The sequence below is a fragment of the Atta colombica genome, unplaced genomic scaffold, assembly GCF_001594045.1.
Source record: "Atta colombica isolate Treedump-2 unplaced genomic scaffold, Acol1.0 scaffold216, whole genome shotgun sequence".
Classification (NCBI taxonomy): domain Eukaryota; kingdom Metazoa; phylum Arthropoda; class Insecta; order Hymenoptera; family Formicidae; genus Atta; species Atta colombica.
The window spans coordinates 750396-766052 of record NW_017259312.1 but is presented as its reverse complement, the minus strand read 5'-3'; the positions used below and the strand labels follow the sequence as shown (position 1 = coordinate 766052).

Sequence of the window (15657 nt, the reverse complement as noted above, 5' to 3'; positions counted from 1 at the left end):
ATATGTTTATATATACACACACACATACGTATCATATTACATTTATTTCACATTTAATATTATATATCATTAAAATAATTACCATTAACTTTAGCTCTTATACGCTAGGACAATTTAATAAATTTTGTCATGTATCATGTATCTACTCTATCGCGAAACGTGATAATAGCGAAGAATATTGTATCAGTTATATGAATACGCGCGAAACCATTTCTACACATTTTTGTATTTAAAATTTTATTGAAACTTATAAACTATTTCCTAACACACGAGGAATGTGTGGATAATTAAATCCCAAGTTTAATGTCTGATCTTTAGATATAAATTTTACGATACGAATCGCGAATATATTATCGCCGTATTTAGAGATTATTTCTAATTCATATTATATTTCATATTCATACTATATATTCATAACTTATATAAAATAATATAATATTAATTTTTAAGCGTACGTGCCGCACGATTCATATCGCGCGTTATTATAAACATAAATATTCTTTTTATTAAGCTATTTGTGATATCTCAGTTTTAAAAAGCACCTGCTTATAGAAAATGCACTCCGACGGTGAACCCTTTTTTTTTTACCTCTTGAGCTCTGTGATGATTGATATCAATTGTCAACGATTTGTCATGGCAGTAGAAAATGGCAGCTTATTAAACGAGTTTGAACTCGTTGAAATATTGAGATAAAAATGAGAGCGTCGGTTCACAGGCTGAGATTCATTGAGATTCATTAGAAATTTATATTTTTTTGCGGTAAGCATATAGCCCTGCGCGAAGTGACATTCTCTTAGGCAATAATAAAGCCCCGTTTCACGAAAGAATAAGCGAAAGAAATATAGTAGTAATAGTAATACGTTCATTCAGTCGCTCGAAGTCGACGGTTTGCTTTCCAGTGTCTGCTCGAAAAGATAAAGTGCTCTATGAATAAATTCATATTGTTCCGCCGTTTGCACCATCCCTCCCCTATCGTATCTAAAATATTAAGAATACTTATATTTATAAAATCTACATAAGATTACAACGTACGTATGTATTTAAAACTTATTGCCTTACCTCATCTGGCACAAAATACCCAATATATCGACATTTCCATCTCTTATAAGTTGATTCATTCCTATTCCTATCGCTATGAAACAACCAGTTCGTCCTATACCCGCGCTGCAGTGGACAACTACTGGTTTTGGCGAAGCGTTTATCTCTGCAGCCATACTAACGAGCGCATCTGCAGTTTGAGGTACAGCATGGTCCGGCCATGAATCATACCTGTTGATACATTTTAGAATTTAATATATAAATTTCTAATAATAAATATTTATCTATTGTTAATAAAGTTTCTATTTGAAAATGAAAAGCACAGTAATTACCAGTAGTGTTGCAAATGTCTCCTTTCTCCTTCGTGTCGAATCTCCATAGTTCTGACGGTATATCCGTTTCTCGTATCGATATAATTAAGGATAATTGTGAAAGATCCAGCTTGAAAGCGATTATTTACGTCAAAGGGAAAATATGCTTCGCACTTTGGTTTGGACACTTCGTACAATCTAGTTATCATGACGATTGCAGGAACTTTTTCTGCCCAGATCATTTTCCAGAAGTCTTCTATCGTGTTAGCTAATGGTCCCTGTGTCGCGATGTATCTACCATTTTCGCCATCGTAACCCTGTAAATTTTGTTTTCTATTGTAGTTTTTAATTCGTGCAATTTGATGATAAAAGTGCTTACGTATCATAATCAAACAAATTTTCTCAGACATCATTTTATACTATTTTACACAAAATTACTATTTACAAACCCGGATGTAGTTAGCGTTTATGTAACCGGCGAGCGGATCGTCGGAGGAACCTGGTAGAATCACTCTCGTTTGTAGATTGGGCAAAACAGAGCTGTATCGATTCTTCACTCCTGAGCCACAAATATCCACTTTTTCCGGTAGATTTAGTGGCACTTCCCAAAATTCTTTGTGTAATGTTCCCGTACTTTCGATAATTTTTTTCAATTGTGCTCTCGATAATACATTTCCTGCACTTAGCAAAAACTCTTCCGTTGTACATTCTCGGGTAGGAGTAACCATATGTGGCGGACTTTCAGGAGCTGGTGCCAGTTCTATGGTTAAACTTGTGCTCGAACCACGTCTTTCCAACAATCCTTTTGCTTTCATACGTATCGCTTCCGGTTTACGTTCGGGCGTTGCCAGAGACTTTTAACATAATATGAAGATTATTTTTAATACGATTATTTAACATTTGTATGAGAATTACATTGATAGCAGGTAGATTCTCTTACCTCGGGTAAAGAGGTCTGTGGAATTGGTCGTACCGGGTACTTGGGTGCAGATTGCTTCGCGAATGCTTCGTGAACCCATTTAGCTTCCACGGATTCTTTTGCATCTTTAGTTGATTTGTCTGGCTTACAAGTGGCACCTTCCTCGACCAGACCGTGCCGATCGCCATTTTCGTTATCTTTTTCACGCGACATTTGTTTTCGCAGCCATAACAAGATCTGTTGGAAAGTTGTTGTTATTATTATTATTCAATTCTAATATACAATATTTAATTCAATGATTTAATTCAATGGTAAAACTAATTGGTTTTCACATATCTATAAAGCTTTTGTAATTTGTTTTTTAAAAAAAGATGTGATACTTACTAGGAATGTAAAAAGAATAGTGCCAGCGATTGCACAAAGCGCTACAAAGTAAGGCAAATGCCAATCTAGCCATGATAGAGTCGTCCTGGAATGTACTTCCTTGTCTGTCTGACTATTGAGTTGGGCCACTTGGAGATCCATTCCAGCATCATCCAGTCCTGTCACGGACTGCCGGACTCTGTATTAAAAATACTTTGAGATAAAGAGTAAATCTTAATCTTTTTGTGAAACATTATTGGAATATGATTACAGCTGGTACTGTGAATTTTTACACGATACGTAAGCATTACCTGTGATGGGATCTCATAGGCATTCCCTTCGTAGAGGGCAATAAGGAGATTGGCACTAGTGTATCCTTATGCCACTTTTGTTCAGTGATTAGATAAAATTTTTCCAGAGGATTTATATTATCACTATTGTTGATTGTTGCATCATAATAATTAACATCATTTGCATGATGATGAGTCAAGGAAACACTTGTACCATCTATAATAAAAATAATAATAAAATTGCACACACAGACTATATAACGTAACTAGAAGCTTTACGATATTGTGAAGCATTGTAAATATTGTACAAAAATCTTTTTCCTATATAATTAAATTTTATCATTTTCTCAAACATTTTGTTTAACAAAAATTTAACATATAACTTTAACCGTAATAAATATAACACAATTTCAACGAATAACATTGAACGGAAGAGGGAATTTGTTTTACATTACAAACAAGAAGTAAAAATAATTCGTTATTTCTTATAAAACGATAAAAAGAGAATTGCAAAAGTATGGAAAAAAAAATAAAAATGGAATAGCGACGTAAAATTGTCCATTTGCCATTTGTCAGCCATGAATTGCAATATGCGTACATACATAAATGATACGCACGCACGCACACTCGCACGTACACAGTCAGCTCGCGTCATACACTATCCCGAAGTCGGAGCATCGTGAATAAATCACATCCTGTTTTCTCATTGATGTAATAATAGCAAGCGGATATGTACGGTATTTGCTAGCGAATGAGCGAACGAGTGAGCGAAAGAGAAGGATTGCTTTTCACACTGATGTTTGATCGATACCTTTCGTCAGCAGCACATACAACAATATATCAAGCGGCGTATTGATGTGTGATTTACGGGCACGATGCTCCGAGAATGGGGGTTGTGTGTACGGCGATACGGCCATATTGCGATGGAGTCGAAGCCAGGCAAACTCCTTGTCGGAACTAGCCGAGAGACACTCCGTTGAATATGTCTTGACCTGGAGCTTTGGTTCTATTCATAGTGTTTCACGATCGTTTCACATTCCTCTCGTTCTCTCGCATAGTACGTCGGGAGTAAGCGCCGGCCAATCGGAACGATGACGGTCTCATCGGCCCATTGGCGCCGGCCAACCACGGTGTGAATGTAAACGCTTGTACCGTGTTATTCATAGGTGGGAGTTGGCGTGAATGAAAGCGGAGCACGTGCGATTAATGACGGTGAGGTTGTGTTCGGGATTCGTCGGAAACGGGTTTTGTTCGATATATATGCAGCGGACGCGCTGTTTCTTTAACAAATAACTCACTTTGGAAGAGCAAAATCCTTTACATGCAATGATACGATGGAAAGAAACCAGAAGCGGACTGAATTGTCTCATCGCATTAAATGAATTATGGTCCTTCCTCAACTTGTCGCAATATCGTGGCTGATTCATTCAATCTCTTCATGAATAACCAATTGATTGCTCTCAAAAAGATGTTTTAAATTAAGATTGCCTTTTTGAAGCTCTCGGTCGCACTCGATTAATAATTAAAATTTTAGAATTTTAGATATTTATATCAAAAATTGCAAACTTCTTCCTAAAATCTTTATATGTATATATATTTCCCCTTATTTTTAATTAACTAAAATTTATTAAAGTTTTCAAGTATTCGAGTTTGTTTCTCCGTTGATCTCAACGATAGATAAACAGCCACGAATATCTTCCTAAACATCTTACGTACTTCTCAAGAATATAGCGATGATTCACGAAACCGGATGTTCATATTTGCCGTTTACACTCAAGCATATCACATTCCACTAGAAATCCGCATTATTTTTATACCTTTTTGCATGTTTTATACCTTTTTTTTTATATACTTTTTAACATCTTTAGTTTAATTTTGTAGTAGATAAAATTAGATAATAACTTCATATAATTTCCAATTTCATATTGTATCGATTCTTTTTTTAGTAAATGATAAATCTTAATACTTTTTACTTACTGTCTATAATACGATAATGGCAAGCGGCAATCATTGTAGTAGCTAAAAATCAATAAGCACACCGCTACTGAATTCGCGTATCGATTTCACACTAACGTAAATAAATTACTCTGTCGTTTCAAGATTGAGGAACATGTTTTAAGACTTATTGAAAAATTAGAAGTGATGTATCACTGGCTATTGAGAAAAATCTCTTTTTCAAACTCACACATTTGTGATTTATATCGTAAGACACAAGAAAACAAATTTTCTAAACACGAAAATAGAGAAAATCTAGTATCGTATTCTTAAACGATGAAAAAGCTTGGACGAATATTAGAGTAGCTCTCGCGCTGCTAACTGAATTGATCCCCATTCATTCTTCCACAGGAAGCGAGTTTTCGCGTAGAGCGCACGCACCCGGGGATACAAGCACTTGCGTAAAATTACGTTACAATGATTGATTGAAGAAAGAAACTCAAATATCATATATGGATAATTTGATTATTTTTTTTGTAAATTTCTTTAATAATTAAATAATAAAAATTTTTGGAAATTAAAAAAAATTTTGTATCAATAAATATCGATAAAATTAATATTTAGCGAATAATCATAAAAGATATAAATAAGATCTTGGTAAAAAGTAGTGTCTTTTTATTGAGAAAAATAATTTTGCTATGAACGCAAAGGCATTGCAAAATTTAATCATCAAATTCGTTTTTGTAGCAAACAAATTTGTATATTTGATCAAAATTTTGCATTTGTTGCAAACAATTTGCTATCTCTATATTTGTAAATGGAATTTGCCGTTACGACATAGAATTAGCGTTCATCAAATTTTTTTCTTTCCGTGTTTACTTCGATAAACGCTTTTTCTTTCTCTCTCTCTCTCTCTCTCTCTCTCTCTCTCTCTCTCTCTTTCTTTCTCTGCTCTACTTTTTTCTTATTTCTCATTATTGCTGTTTTACTTGTTACTATTTTGTATACTTTTATATATTTTTCTTTTTTTATAATATTTATAGTATTTTATTTTTCGTTAATGTTCTTAATTACAGAGCTTGTTCTAGAAATAAATGCTTTTATCTTTCTATTTCTATGAATGTTTTATAATGAATTATTATGAGAAGAAATACCATCGAATCGATTCTTAGATTTTAAAATTTATAATATTTTGTTATAAGTTATATAATAAGAATTAAATTATTTAATTAATTGTATGTACAATTGTAGAATAGAATAGTCCCTCGTAAAGTCGCAACATATATTACTATTAGACATAAGTCTATTGATTCAAAAACTATTGTGCTTATAAACATGTTTCAATGTATTTGTAAATTATCGAATATATTTCGCATTAGCATAATTGATAGATTACTCGATCCATTAAGCTTTGTCATCTAATTTATATTAAGATATAAACGTATAACGAAATTTAGTTATTTTCTTTTGACAATAAAATTCAATTGTTCAATTTTTGTAAGAAAGAGCCGATAATCATATTATTTTTTTCAAAGAGCTGATAATCGTATTATTTTCAACGCAATGCATAATAATGATATTGCACTTCTATTGATAATTTAACACATTGAGATGATAACGTCGAAACACACATACATTCGCATTTGCATTGATCATATACCTTGCCGAGGCGAGTGAGAAGAAGGTCCTTCTCTTCCTTTCGAGATGGTTTCTTACGTCTCGTTAAGACGTTATCGCGATAGACAGCATCACCCTGCGCACATTGACATCGTGGCAGACGATAAGATACGATACGTAGCTCCGCAGATAAATTTCGCGACTGCGACGGATCGGACTCGCGTCGAACGCATCTGAATGGCGTCTGAACAGATTGCAAAATGACGGCCAACTGCATTCACCTCTTTCGCGTTGACCGCGAAGGGGTAGCGAGGGGATGGAGTGCAGCAGACGCGCGCATTCGTGACACGGATACGATTCACTGAGCCACCCTTCCCTCTGTAACGGTACGTGGCCTCGCCCCTTGTATGTATGTACGTACCATCGCTACATCCAACGATACCCTTTATGAACGACGATGGTACGATTCATTGGGAAAAATTTTAGCACTAAATCACTGCCCTATCGAATTTTTTTCGAGATCGTTAAAACTATTGAATTGTTGCAATATTGATTTAATCTCGTTTATTTGAGATGTTTATAAGTTAAAGTTTCACAGTGGAAGTTTATATAAATTTATTTCAATTGAAATCCAGATTTATCACGAAATTTAACTCTAGAAATTGAATAAAAATGCCCCACATATATTTACAATTCCAGCATTGATTCGCCTTTCCTTTCTATGTTTCCAACTCGTTCAATCGTCTCAATCCTCGTTCAACAAGAAGTAGTATGTTCGTAGCAATAATCGCTCTATATTGAAATAATTGTAATCAGAGATAGAAATTTGCGTTTTTATTATTACGTATGTTAATTTTCTGTTTAGCTTAAATGAGTGGTATTTAATCTTTTCTCCGCTTAATATTTTCTCTATTATTTATGATATTTGTTACTCCTTTTTACATTCTCGCTATGTATCTCTATTTTTTTCAAACGTCCATCGAAACGCAATCACAAGAGAAGAGGAAGCAAAAAGAGAACGATAGAGGGTGGCAAGGTTAAGTAAGAGCAAAGAGGAGGGAGCGTTGAATGAGAACTTCTAGGTCGTTGAGAGGGTATGGAGAGAGGGAGACAAATCGGCCTTCGTAACTCGGAAGGGTGAAGAAAAGAGACAGAATGTAGGCTAGTCTCGTTGGCGAACAGCGTCCCCAATCGATACTTACGCAGCAAACTTCTACGCCCTCTCGTTCTGTTAATCTTTCATTTTATTATATTTTATTATAGTTAACTAACAAATACAATAATTTCATAAACGCATTCAACGACAGAGATAAAGAAAGAAAGAATCAAAATGCATTCACAATTTCTTATTTACATTTTTTGTTACAATTAATGAAAATAATTAGAAATGAATGCGTATTCCTAACTATTTATGTTAGATAATTTGTGGACATGATAATTATCATTAATCTTGCACACGTGACATGCATGAGATTTAACAATAATTATGTGCAGAATGTATTCGAAGTTGTTACTTTCCTAATAAGAAACATTTAAACACGTTGATGAAATTATACAATGTCAATTTTCAATTCAGTCTTTATTTCTTCTTTGTACTTTCTATTTTTTTATATTTTTATTAATGACACACAATATCGATATTTTTATTTTTGCAACAAGGTAATAATGAACGTAATCATTCGTAACAGTTTATTTAATCAAATCTAATGATTGTACATGAGAAAGCTTAGTCTTAGCAATATTCTTGGAGATTTACTTATCTACAAAAATCATATTTTATGTAATAATATTATTTAGTATATATATATAATTTTTATTATATATATAAAACTTGTTTAATAGAAAAAAAATAAAATATCACAAACAAAGACGCGAAAGGTGTAATTTTCCAAGTTGCTTGTAGAAGTCTTTTACTCCGTTTTGCTGAAGAATAAATGCTTTTTTTAACATCTCAAAATGTTAAAAAAAATCAAGTGTTAAAAGATCGTAGACATCTACGTCATATCCGGTAGCCGAGCTATAAAAAAACAACACACAGTTTTCGATATACGTTTCATTTAAGCAAATAATCAATGATTTACAAAGAAAAACTTGAAACATAATAATAATTATATTGGTGAGATAAGTGAAAAGAAAACTTTGTTGTATGTTGTTGTAAATTGAGTCTCGTAGAGTCTCAATTTATATATCTAATTTGTATTTTTTAACATTAATAGGATATTATGCTAGATTTGTTCTTTCATTATATCTATATATATTAATGATTTATAATTAATATATCTCTACAATTTTTTTTTGCTATAAATAAAGTGTCGTCTCACGCATTATTTTTTAACAATAGATTCTTTTTGATAATCAATTGTCTCTCAGCGGAAATATCGGGATAAATTATTAGATTTTTTCCAATTATACTATCTTTGTAATAGAATCTAAAATAAAAATTGTATTAAAAATGTTTTGACTATACAATATCAGTTAAAAGTACTAGCCATAAAATCAGCTAAAAACCATATCAGCGAACAATTTTTTTGTCATAAATATCCGAAATAAAAATATCTTGAAATAATTAATAAAAAATAATAAAACTAATAATAATAAGTAACAAATAATTTCAATAAATGAAATAATTAAACAAAATAAATTAATAATGACTTTATGTAGCCATTGATATTTTGCAATTTTGGATAAATAGTTTTTGAAGCAGATTAAATAAACTTTTGCATGAATTAATATATGTAATAAATTTAATTTAATTTGTAATACTAAGATTTTATCAAATTTGCAAAAAATTACAAAATTTTGTATAAGAATTAAGACTGAGAAAATTAAATAAATCAATAAAAGAAGTGTCCAATTTTGCACAAGCGTAATAATAGAACGTAATAATAGAACAAACTGAAATTTTTATATTTTTTATTTGATAATACTTTGAGATATGATACATCCTTAAAACAAACTTTGCTTAATATAAATGGACTGAAAAGAAATGAAATGAAATTTAGTTAATCGATTGAAAGGTTTTTAGTTTTTGAGAAAGCAAAAATATAGTTTCGGTTATAATTTGAAGATTATTTATATTTTCATATTTTACTGAAAAAGATCTGATATTCTTTTTTGGGATATTCATAATTTTTTTTTTTTTTTTTTTTTTTTTTTTTTAAGAAATTGGAAGTTTCATGGTGAGATTACATCTATACAATAGCAGTTCTTTTCGTTATCGCGATGAGATTCTCTCGTGTGGCGTAACGAAGAGAAACAGATATGAATTGAGTATTCACATCCTTTTGCTGGATAAAGAGAAACGTCAAAGCTGCGCATACGCAATGCGAATATACCCGTGCAACCTTCAATGGGCTGCCTACCCATTCGCATCCGCTCGCAGGGATTGAGCTCTTCCATTGAGCAACTTGGCTGCTTCCGCTTTCCGTTCATGCGTCTGTCTCCTCTTCTTTTTTCTTCCTTTTCTCTTTTCCATTCCACGTTTTTTCGATCGTTTTCCTCTCTTAGATACGAGTCGATACAGGTTCCGACGACCCAATTCGATAAATGATTATTGCACAAAGAGTTTAGAATTCGATATTCATCCATATCGCAAATTGCTATTAATGTGCTTATCGGGGGAGATATTGATCGAGTCCCGGTTTTTCAATGAACTGTACTGCCGTTGCTGGTGGCAGTACAAGAGACAAGGCGATACGCGACCCAGAACCGACCACGGCGACCTACTTTGAGGCTGTGACGTTGAACGGTCCATTCACCTTGCAGCTCGTTCAGAAATCAAAGCACGTGCCATCATTGGCACTTATGAATACACGCCGGGACAATTTCTACGAAAAACATATCGAATATGTACGTATACTATGAAATATTTAATGTGAATTGTATCTACTCGCATTATTTTATCACTCGACATTCGAGACAGAATAGGATAAAAATAAGACACAAATGTTTACGAGTACTTCACGTTTATTAAATTATTCTGCTCGTACTGCTTTGTTTAAATGTCACCCGTGGGTCGCTAAAGCTTTGATCGTTTCTCTTATATCGTTAGGAAAACGCGACGGAGTGATGAATTAGATTTTTGCCTCTTGAATGATTTTTATCTGGAAAATATACTAAAAGAGCGAAATTTTTTAACACGCTGATATTAAACACCGATTATATATTTCTTATTTTATAACTGAAGATTCCGGAATAACTTTATTTTAAGAGTGATGACGTTAATAAAATTATAATCATAGATTTATTACGTTAATACTAAATTAAATTATCGGGATATTTATAATTACTCTTCTTATATTATAATCGACATTTTCTGTTAATAGTTAGCTTATATAGCATTGTAGTTTATAAAAAACTTACATGTATTATGTAATTCAAAACGTATTTTTTGGAGTAAAGTTCCTTTTTGTGAAAAGATTAGTATAGGGGGGTAGCTTGTCCTAGAAACCTAGTTTATTCCTAGGGGTTGAATAAACGGAGTTGAAGCCAGATGACGTCATTCTCGACCCCATTTCCGGTTTCCCGGTGCAACCAGTTATCCAGCTCTGTGTCCCGTTGACCCGAAATTCCTCATGAATTGAAGGACGTTCGTTCACAACGAGTCGATCTGCTGTGCATGAATGAATTTTCCGCTTCAGTATCATTATTTTCTCGTGATGAGAACAAAACTTACGCTTAAAGTGGCGATTAATTGAACCGCGAATTCCACGTATAAGTAACGCGATTTCTATTATGATGGAAATTTATACGATTATGTTCATTGTAATTATTATATTCTTTATAACTATTACGCGCACTTAAAGAAAACTAAAAGAACTTTGAACACACTCTCTAAAAATTCCAAATCTCTGATCAAGATAACATAATTTGATAAATTAGCTTCTCCAAACATGTGTCTATCTCATGAGATTAAAATCAATGATTAAAATTAAAATTTTTTTAAAGACTTTTCACATATCTTCTATAGACTATGCTTTTTTCATTTTTTTTTTTTTATAATAGTAGATCGGATCTAAGTATAGGATTTAATATTGTGGCATTTTATTTTGCTTTTAATACTCTACAAGCCGATATTATTATCATTTTTATTTCTATGTTTACGTATTTCTGCAACATTATACTGCGATTTGCAAGATTGCAACGTTGCTATAAATTATTATAAATAATTTTATTTGCGCTTAAACCATTTTATTCTCGCTCTAATCTACTTATAATTGCCCTGACCTTTGCGTGACATCGAGCTTACAATTGCTATCTCTATATACATACATGTCTTGCCGGTCTTGCGTAATCACTATATATTGATAAGATATTAAGTCTACTCTATAACAGCTGTAAGCATAGTAGTAAATGGTTGTAATTATAAGAATTAACCAGTCACAATCGAATATGAGGGGAACATTCGACTATGATTCGTCAATTCTTATAACTACAGTCACTTGCAAATTACATCTTACAGTTATTGTAAACTAAGCTTTAGTGTTATCGGTTAAAGATGTTTACGACTTAACGCCATCAATTTATGTATAAATATCGGTTGATGACGGTTGACGTTCTTAGTGTTCTCGTAACAAGATATTCAAGTGGATACGGACAATGGAATTTTTAAGCTTCAATGTTTCAAGCAAGTCGCTTACTTTAAAGAAACGAGATGCTCTTCCAAAACCAGCTACAAATGAGGTCCGAATTAAGGTCGCATATTCCGGGATTTGTGGGACAGATCTTCATATTTTGGAAGTATGTTAATTATTATTGTAAAAATTGTAAAAAGATTATTTTCATTATCGAAATTGTAAAAAATAATTATCACAATTATTTAGAACCATTGTAACTTTTTACGTTCTACAATTAATATAATTTTTATAAATACAATGGTTTTTTTTTTATTTAGCGACGTTGTTTATTCGTAGGAGATAATTTATGCTACAAAAATATTTTATTATCTTAAAATATAAAAGTTTCAGACAAAATCTACATAGCGCAGCACGTGAATCTCATAAAATTTTTGTAACTTTATTTAAGTTTCAAAAAGAACTCCATGTGAATGAATTTACTCTACAATATAAATATAATATAATAATAATAAATGGTATATTATATAACAGTTATATTGGAGTTATATTGGAGTGCGAAATTATAACATTGTCATTATAAGTTCGTCTTGCTTACACTTTTTTACACTTTTTACACTTAAAATAAGATAGATATATATTTTGCGCTAAAAAGAAAGAAAGCGAAGATGCTGACTGTAAAAAGTGTAAGCAAGACGACAGACTTTATGTTACTTTCAATTTGTGTTGCCTGAGCTGAGAACTTATTTAGTCAAATTTTAAATCCTAAAAGCTCAGTAATATGAACTCCCTGAGAGTTCATTTTGTCGAATTTTATAAGCTCGCCGAGAGCTCAGCAAAATGAACTTCCGCTGGAAACTTAAGCGAAGCTTTGAGCTGTGTGGGAAGTTATGAGACACAATTAATAATTTTATTATTTAAATTACTTGAAAATTATTTGGAAATATTTAAAGTAGAAAAAACATACATTTTTCGAGTCACAATCAGTAACTATTTTATTATAGACTGATTATTATACTTTTATTTGAATTAACGTGATTTAAGATAAAGATTAAAACTTTGTTATCTCATAGCATGATATATTGCCTGACACACGAGTATAAACATATACTGAGATATATATATATATATAATATATACATACACGCTTTTGAAATAACGTATTTTTTAGGGAAGCTTTCCTTGTAAAGAAGATGGACCTTTGATTCTTGGGCATGAGTTTGTAGGTACTATCGATGAAGTCGGATCGGAAGTGACCGTCTTTAAAATCGGTCAACGTGTAGCTATCGATCCTAATAATGGGTGCAACAAATGCGATCATTGTCACAACGCGAATTATCATTATTGTGCATATGGTGGTATAAATAATACCATAGGTATTTTCAAAGATGGTGGATGGGCTACACACGCGCTTGTTCCAGAAACACAGGTACACAGAATACTTCAAAAAACTCGGATGTAACAGATTCTTTTACCAATTACTTCGACCAATTTAGTATTGATTTTTTTCTTAGTAAAAATATCTGAGCATTAATACAGAATGTACATTAAAAGTTGCTGAAACTAATCAGCTATCGTTATTAAATGCAATATTTTTTAACATTGCGTCTGGCATGAATATTAAAAAATATTGCATTTAATATTTTAAGAAAATGGCAATTTATTTATATATCATCTAAAGACGATCGGAAATATTTATATCATTTAATAAATCTTATGTAATTTAAAAGACTTAATGAATAAATCATTCATTTAATAAAAGGAGTATGAAAACTTCATCTATCTTATATAATTAATAATTCCTATAAGAATTGGTGACTTTCAATTCAGCAGAGTACGATAAAATAAGTAACGAAAGCATGAGCGTATAAATTTAATATGACATGTTATAAAAGTTATAGTTTGAAAATTTAACTTCCACACAATAAAGATACTGAGGATGATCTAAATAAAGGGTTGAAAGGATTATATATGTTTGTTATATTATACTAAACGACAATTTTATATAAAATGTTATTTATATCATTTGTTACATTAAGAATGAATAGAAGCTTTCATACTCCTTTTATTGAGTTATTTATTTAATTTATGTAAATATTTATAAAAATGCTAAATATGCCAATCTTAATGTGATATATATTTTCAAAATACTAAATTCTTAATGATATATATATATATATATATATATATATATATATATATCGGAAATTTGAAAAACTTTATTTAATTTTTCTTTTTTTAAATGTCCTCTATTAAAAAAATATTTTAATTTTTCTGTTCCCTATATGTGTTTAAAAAAGATTGAATAAAAAAGATAGAAAGAGAGCTGATTAAAATTTTCGCAATTAAATTCGTATATAAATAAATAATATAAATAAATAACAAAAGTCTAAAATTTAAAAACTGATTAAATAACACATAACTATAATTATTTTTAGATAAAATTTATTTTAATAGCATTTAATTTAAAGGTATAAAAATGTGTGGAAAAAGATGAGAAGATGTGATATAGACAGAGATGATCTCGATATTTTTATTGAGAAAAAGTCGGCTCTATATAAATTGATCAAAACGATATCTATATTCACCGTTAATAAAATATATAATATTTTGTGCATGTAACCCTTCATTTTTACTATTTTTCGTTCTATTTTAATCATCTGTTTCATTCTTGCGTTATGATATTCATATCATTTGTTTGATATTATCGGTGTTTACGATAGATATACTTAATCCCGGATGAAATTGAAATGCATCAAGCAGTGCTGACTGAGCCGTTGTCATGCATGGCTCACGGCTGGGATAGAATAAATCCTGTAAATGTAGGAAACAAGGTTTTGATTATGGGCGCGGGTATCATAGGTTTACTATGGGCTTGTCTACTTCATTTGCATGGCCTCAGAAAGACTGTCACTATTAGTGAACCGCAACAAAAACGGAGAGAACTTGCCTCTAATCTTGGTAATATGAATAATGAAAAATTTGAATGAATATTGAAAATTTAAAAAAACTCCCCACTCCCTCTCTCTCTCTTTTTCTAATGGCGATATATTTTTGTATATAGATCTCGATTATAAAGTTAAAAATCCGACGGAATTAAAAGAGGAGTTTGATTTAGCTGTGGATTGCTGTGGTAATGCTCCAGCCATGGAAAAGGCTATGTCTTTTCTGGGGCACGGTGGTCGTTTATGCGTATTCGGTGTCGCTAATCCGAAAGCAAAACTATCGATTGAACCATTTCAGGTAAACTTAACTCTTCTGAGAGTTATAAAATTTTAATAGTTTCTTACTAAAAGTTATAATTATTATGCAGGTTTACAAAAAGGAGTTGAGCATCATAGGCGTAATTGTAAATCCCTACAGTTTTTGTAAAGGATTAGCTTTGGTGCAAGCAATGTCCGAACAATATCTTAACTATAATAAATTAGGAATCAAGATATTTTCTTTGTATCAATATAAAGAAGCTCTCGACGCATTGAAGAAAGGGGACATAAGCAAAGCTGTTTTCAAGTTATAAAACAAAGTTCTGTTGTGCTAACAAGTTTTTGTATGTATAATAAAAACAGACGAAGAATATCTTCTTTTTATAAAATTTTATTACTTACTTTATA

The 15657-nt window shown here is 31.5% G+C and overlaps 2 protein-coding genes across 2 annotated transcripts; one reads left to right on the top strand and one right to left on the bottom strand.

Annotated features, from left to right (window-relative positions):
* Positions 1 to 291: 291 nt before the first annotated feature.
* LOC108687778 (tyrosine-protein phosphatase non-receptor type 7-like) lies at positions 292 to 3950 on the bottom strand. The gene is made up of 8 exons (XM_018193727.1): positions 3733 to 3950; positions 2943 to 3138; positions 2653 to 2830; positions 2290 to 2505; positions 1799 to 2203; positions 1371 to 1666; positions 1060 to 1269; positions 292 to 978 (listed from the first exon to the last, which is right to left on the bottom strand). Exons 1-8 carry the CDS (start codon positions 3836 to 3838, stop codon positions 867 to 869), a joined length of 1719 nt encoding a protein of 572 aa, XP_018049216.1. The 5' UTR covers positions 3839 to 3950; the 3' UTR covers positions 292 to 866.
* Positions 3951 to 12020: 8070 nt separating this feature from the next.
* Positions 12021 to 15622, top strand: LOC108687780 (sorbitol dehydrogenase-like). The gene is made up of 5 exons (XM_018193729.1): positions 12021 to 12212; positions 13218 to 13475; positions 14770 to 15007; positions 15111 to 15289; positions 15360 to 15622. Exons 1-5 carry the CDS (start codon positions 12072 to 12074, stop codon positions 15561 to 15563), a joined length of 1020 nt encoding a protein of 339 aa, XP_018049218.1. The 5' UTR covers positions 12021 to 12071; the 3' UTR covers positions 15564 to 15622.
* Positions 15623 to 15657: the final 35 nt, after the last annotated feature.

What these genes read in the sequence shown, in the direction of transcription:
- LOC108687778 (XM_018193727.1), bottom strand. Translation starts at nt 3,838, where the DNA reads ATGGCCGTATCGCCGTACACACAACCCCCATTCTCGGAGCATCGTGCC. An exon ending in CACAGACCTCTTTACCCGAG is followed by an intron (nt 2,204 to 2,289) that starts GTAAGAGAATCT and finishes TTATGTTAAAAG; the next exon opens with TCTCTGGCAACGCCCGAACG. An exon ending in AGACATTTGCAACACTACTG is followed by an intron (nt 1,270 to 1,370) that starts GTAATTACTGTG and finishes ATGTATCAACAG; the next exon opens with GTATGATTCATGGCCGGACC.
- LOC108687780 (XM_018193729.1), top strand. Translation starts at nt 12,072, where the DNA reads ATGGAATTTTTAAGCTTCAATGTTTCAAGCAAGTCGCTTACTTTAAAG. An exon ending in CAGATCTTCATATTTTGGAA is followed by an intron (nt 12,213 to 13,217) that starts GTATGTTAATTA and finishes CGTATTTTTTAG; the next exon opens with GGAAGCTTTCCTTGTAAAGA. An exon ending in CGCTTGTTCCAGAAACACAG is followed by an intron (nt 13,476 to 14,769) that starts GTACACAGAATA and finishes TGTTTACGATAG; the next exon opens with ATATACTTAATCCCGGATGA.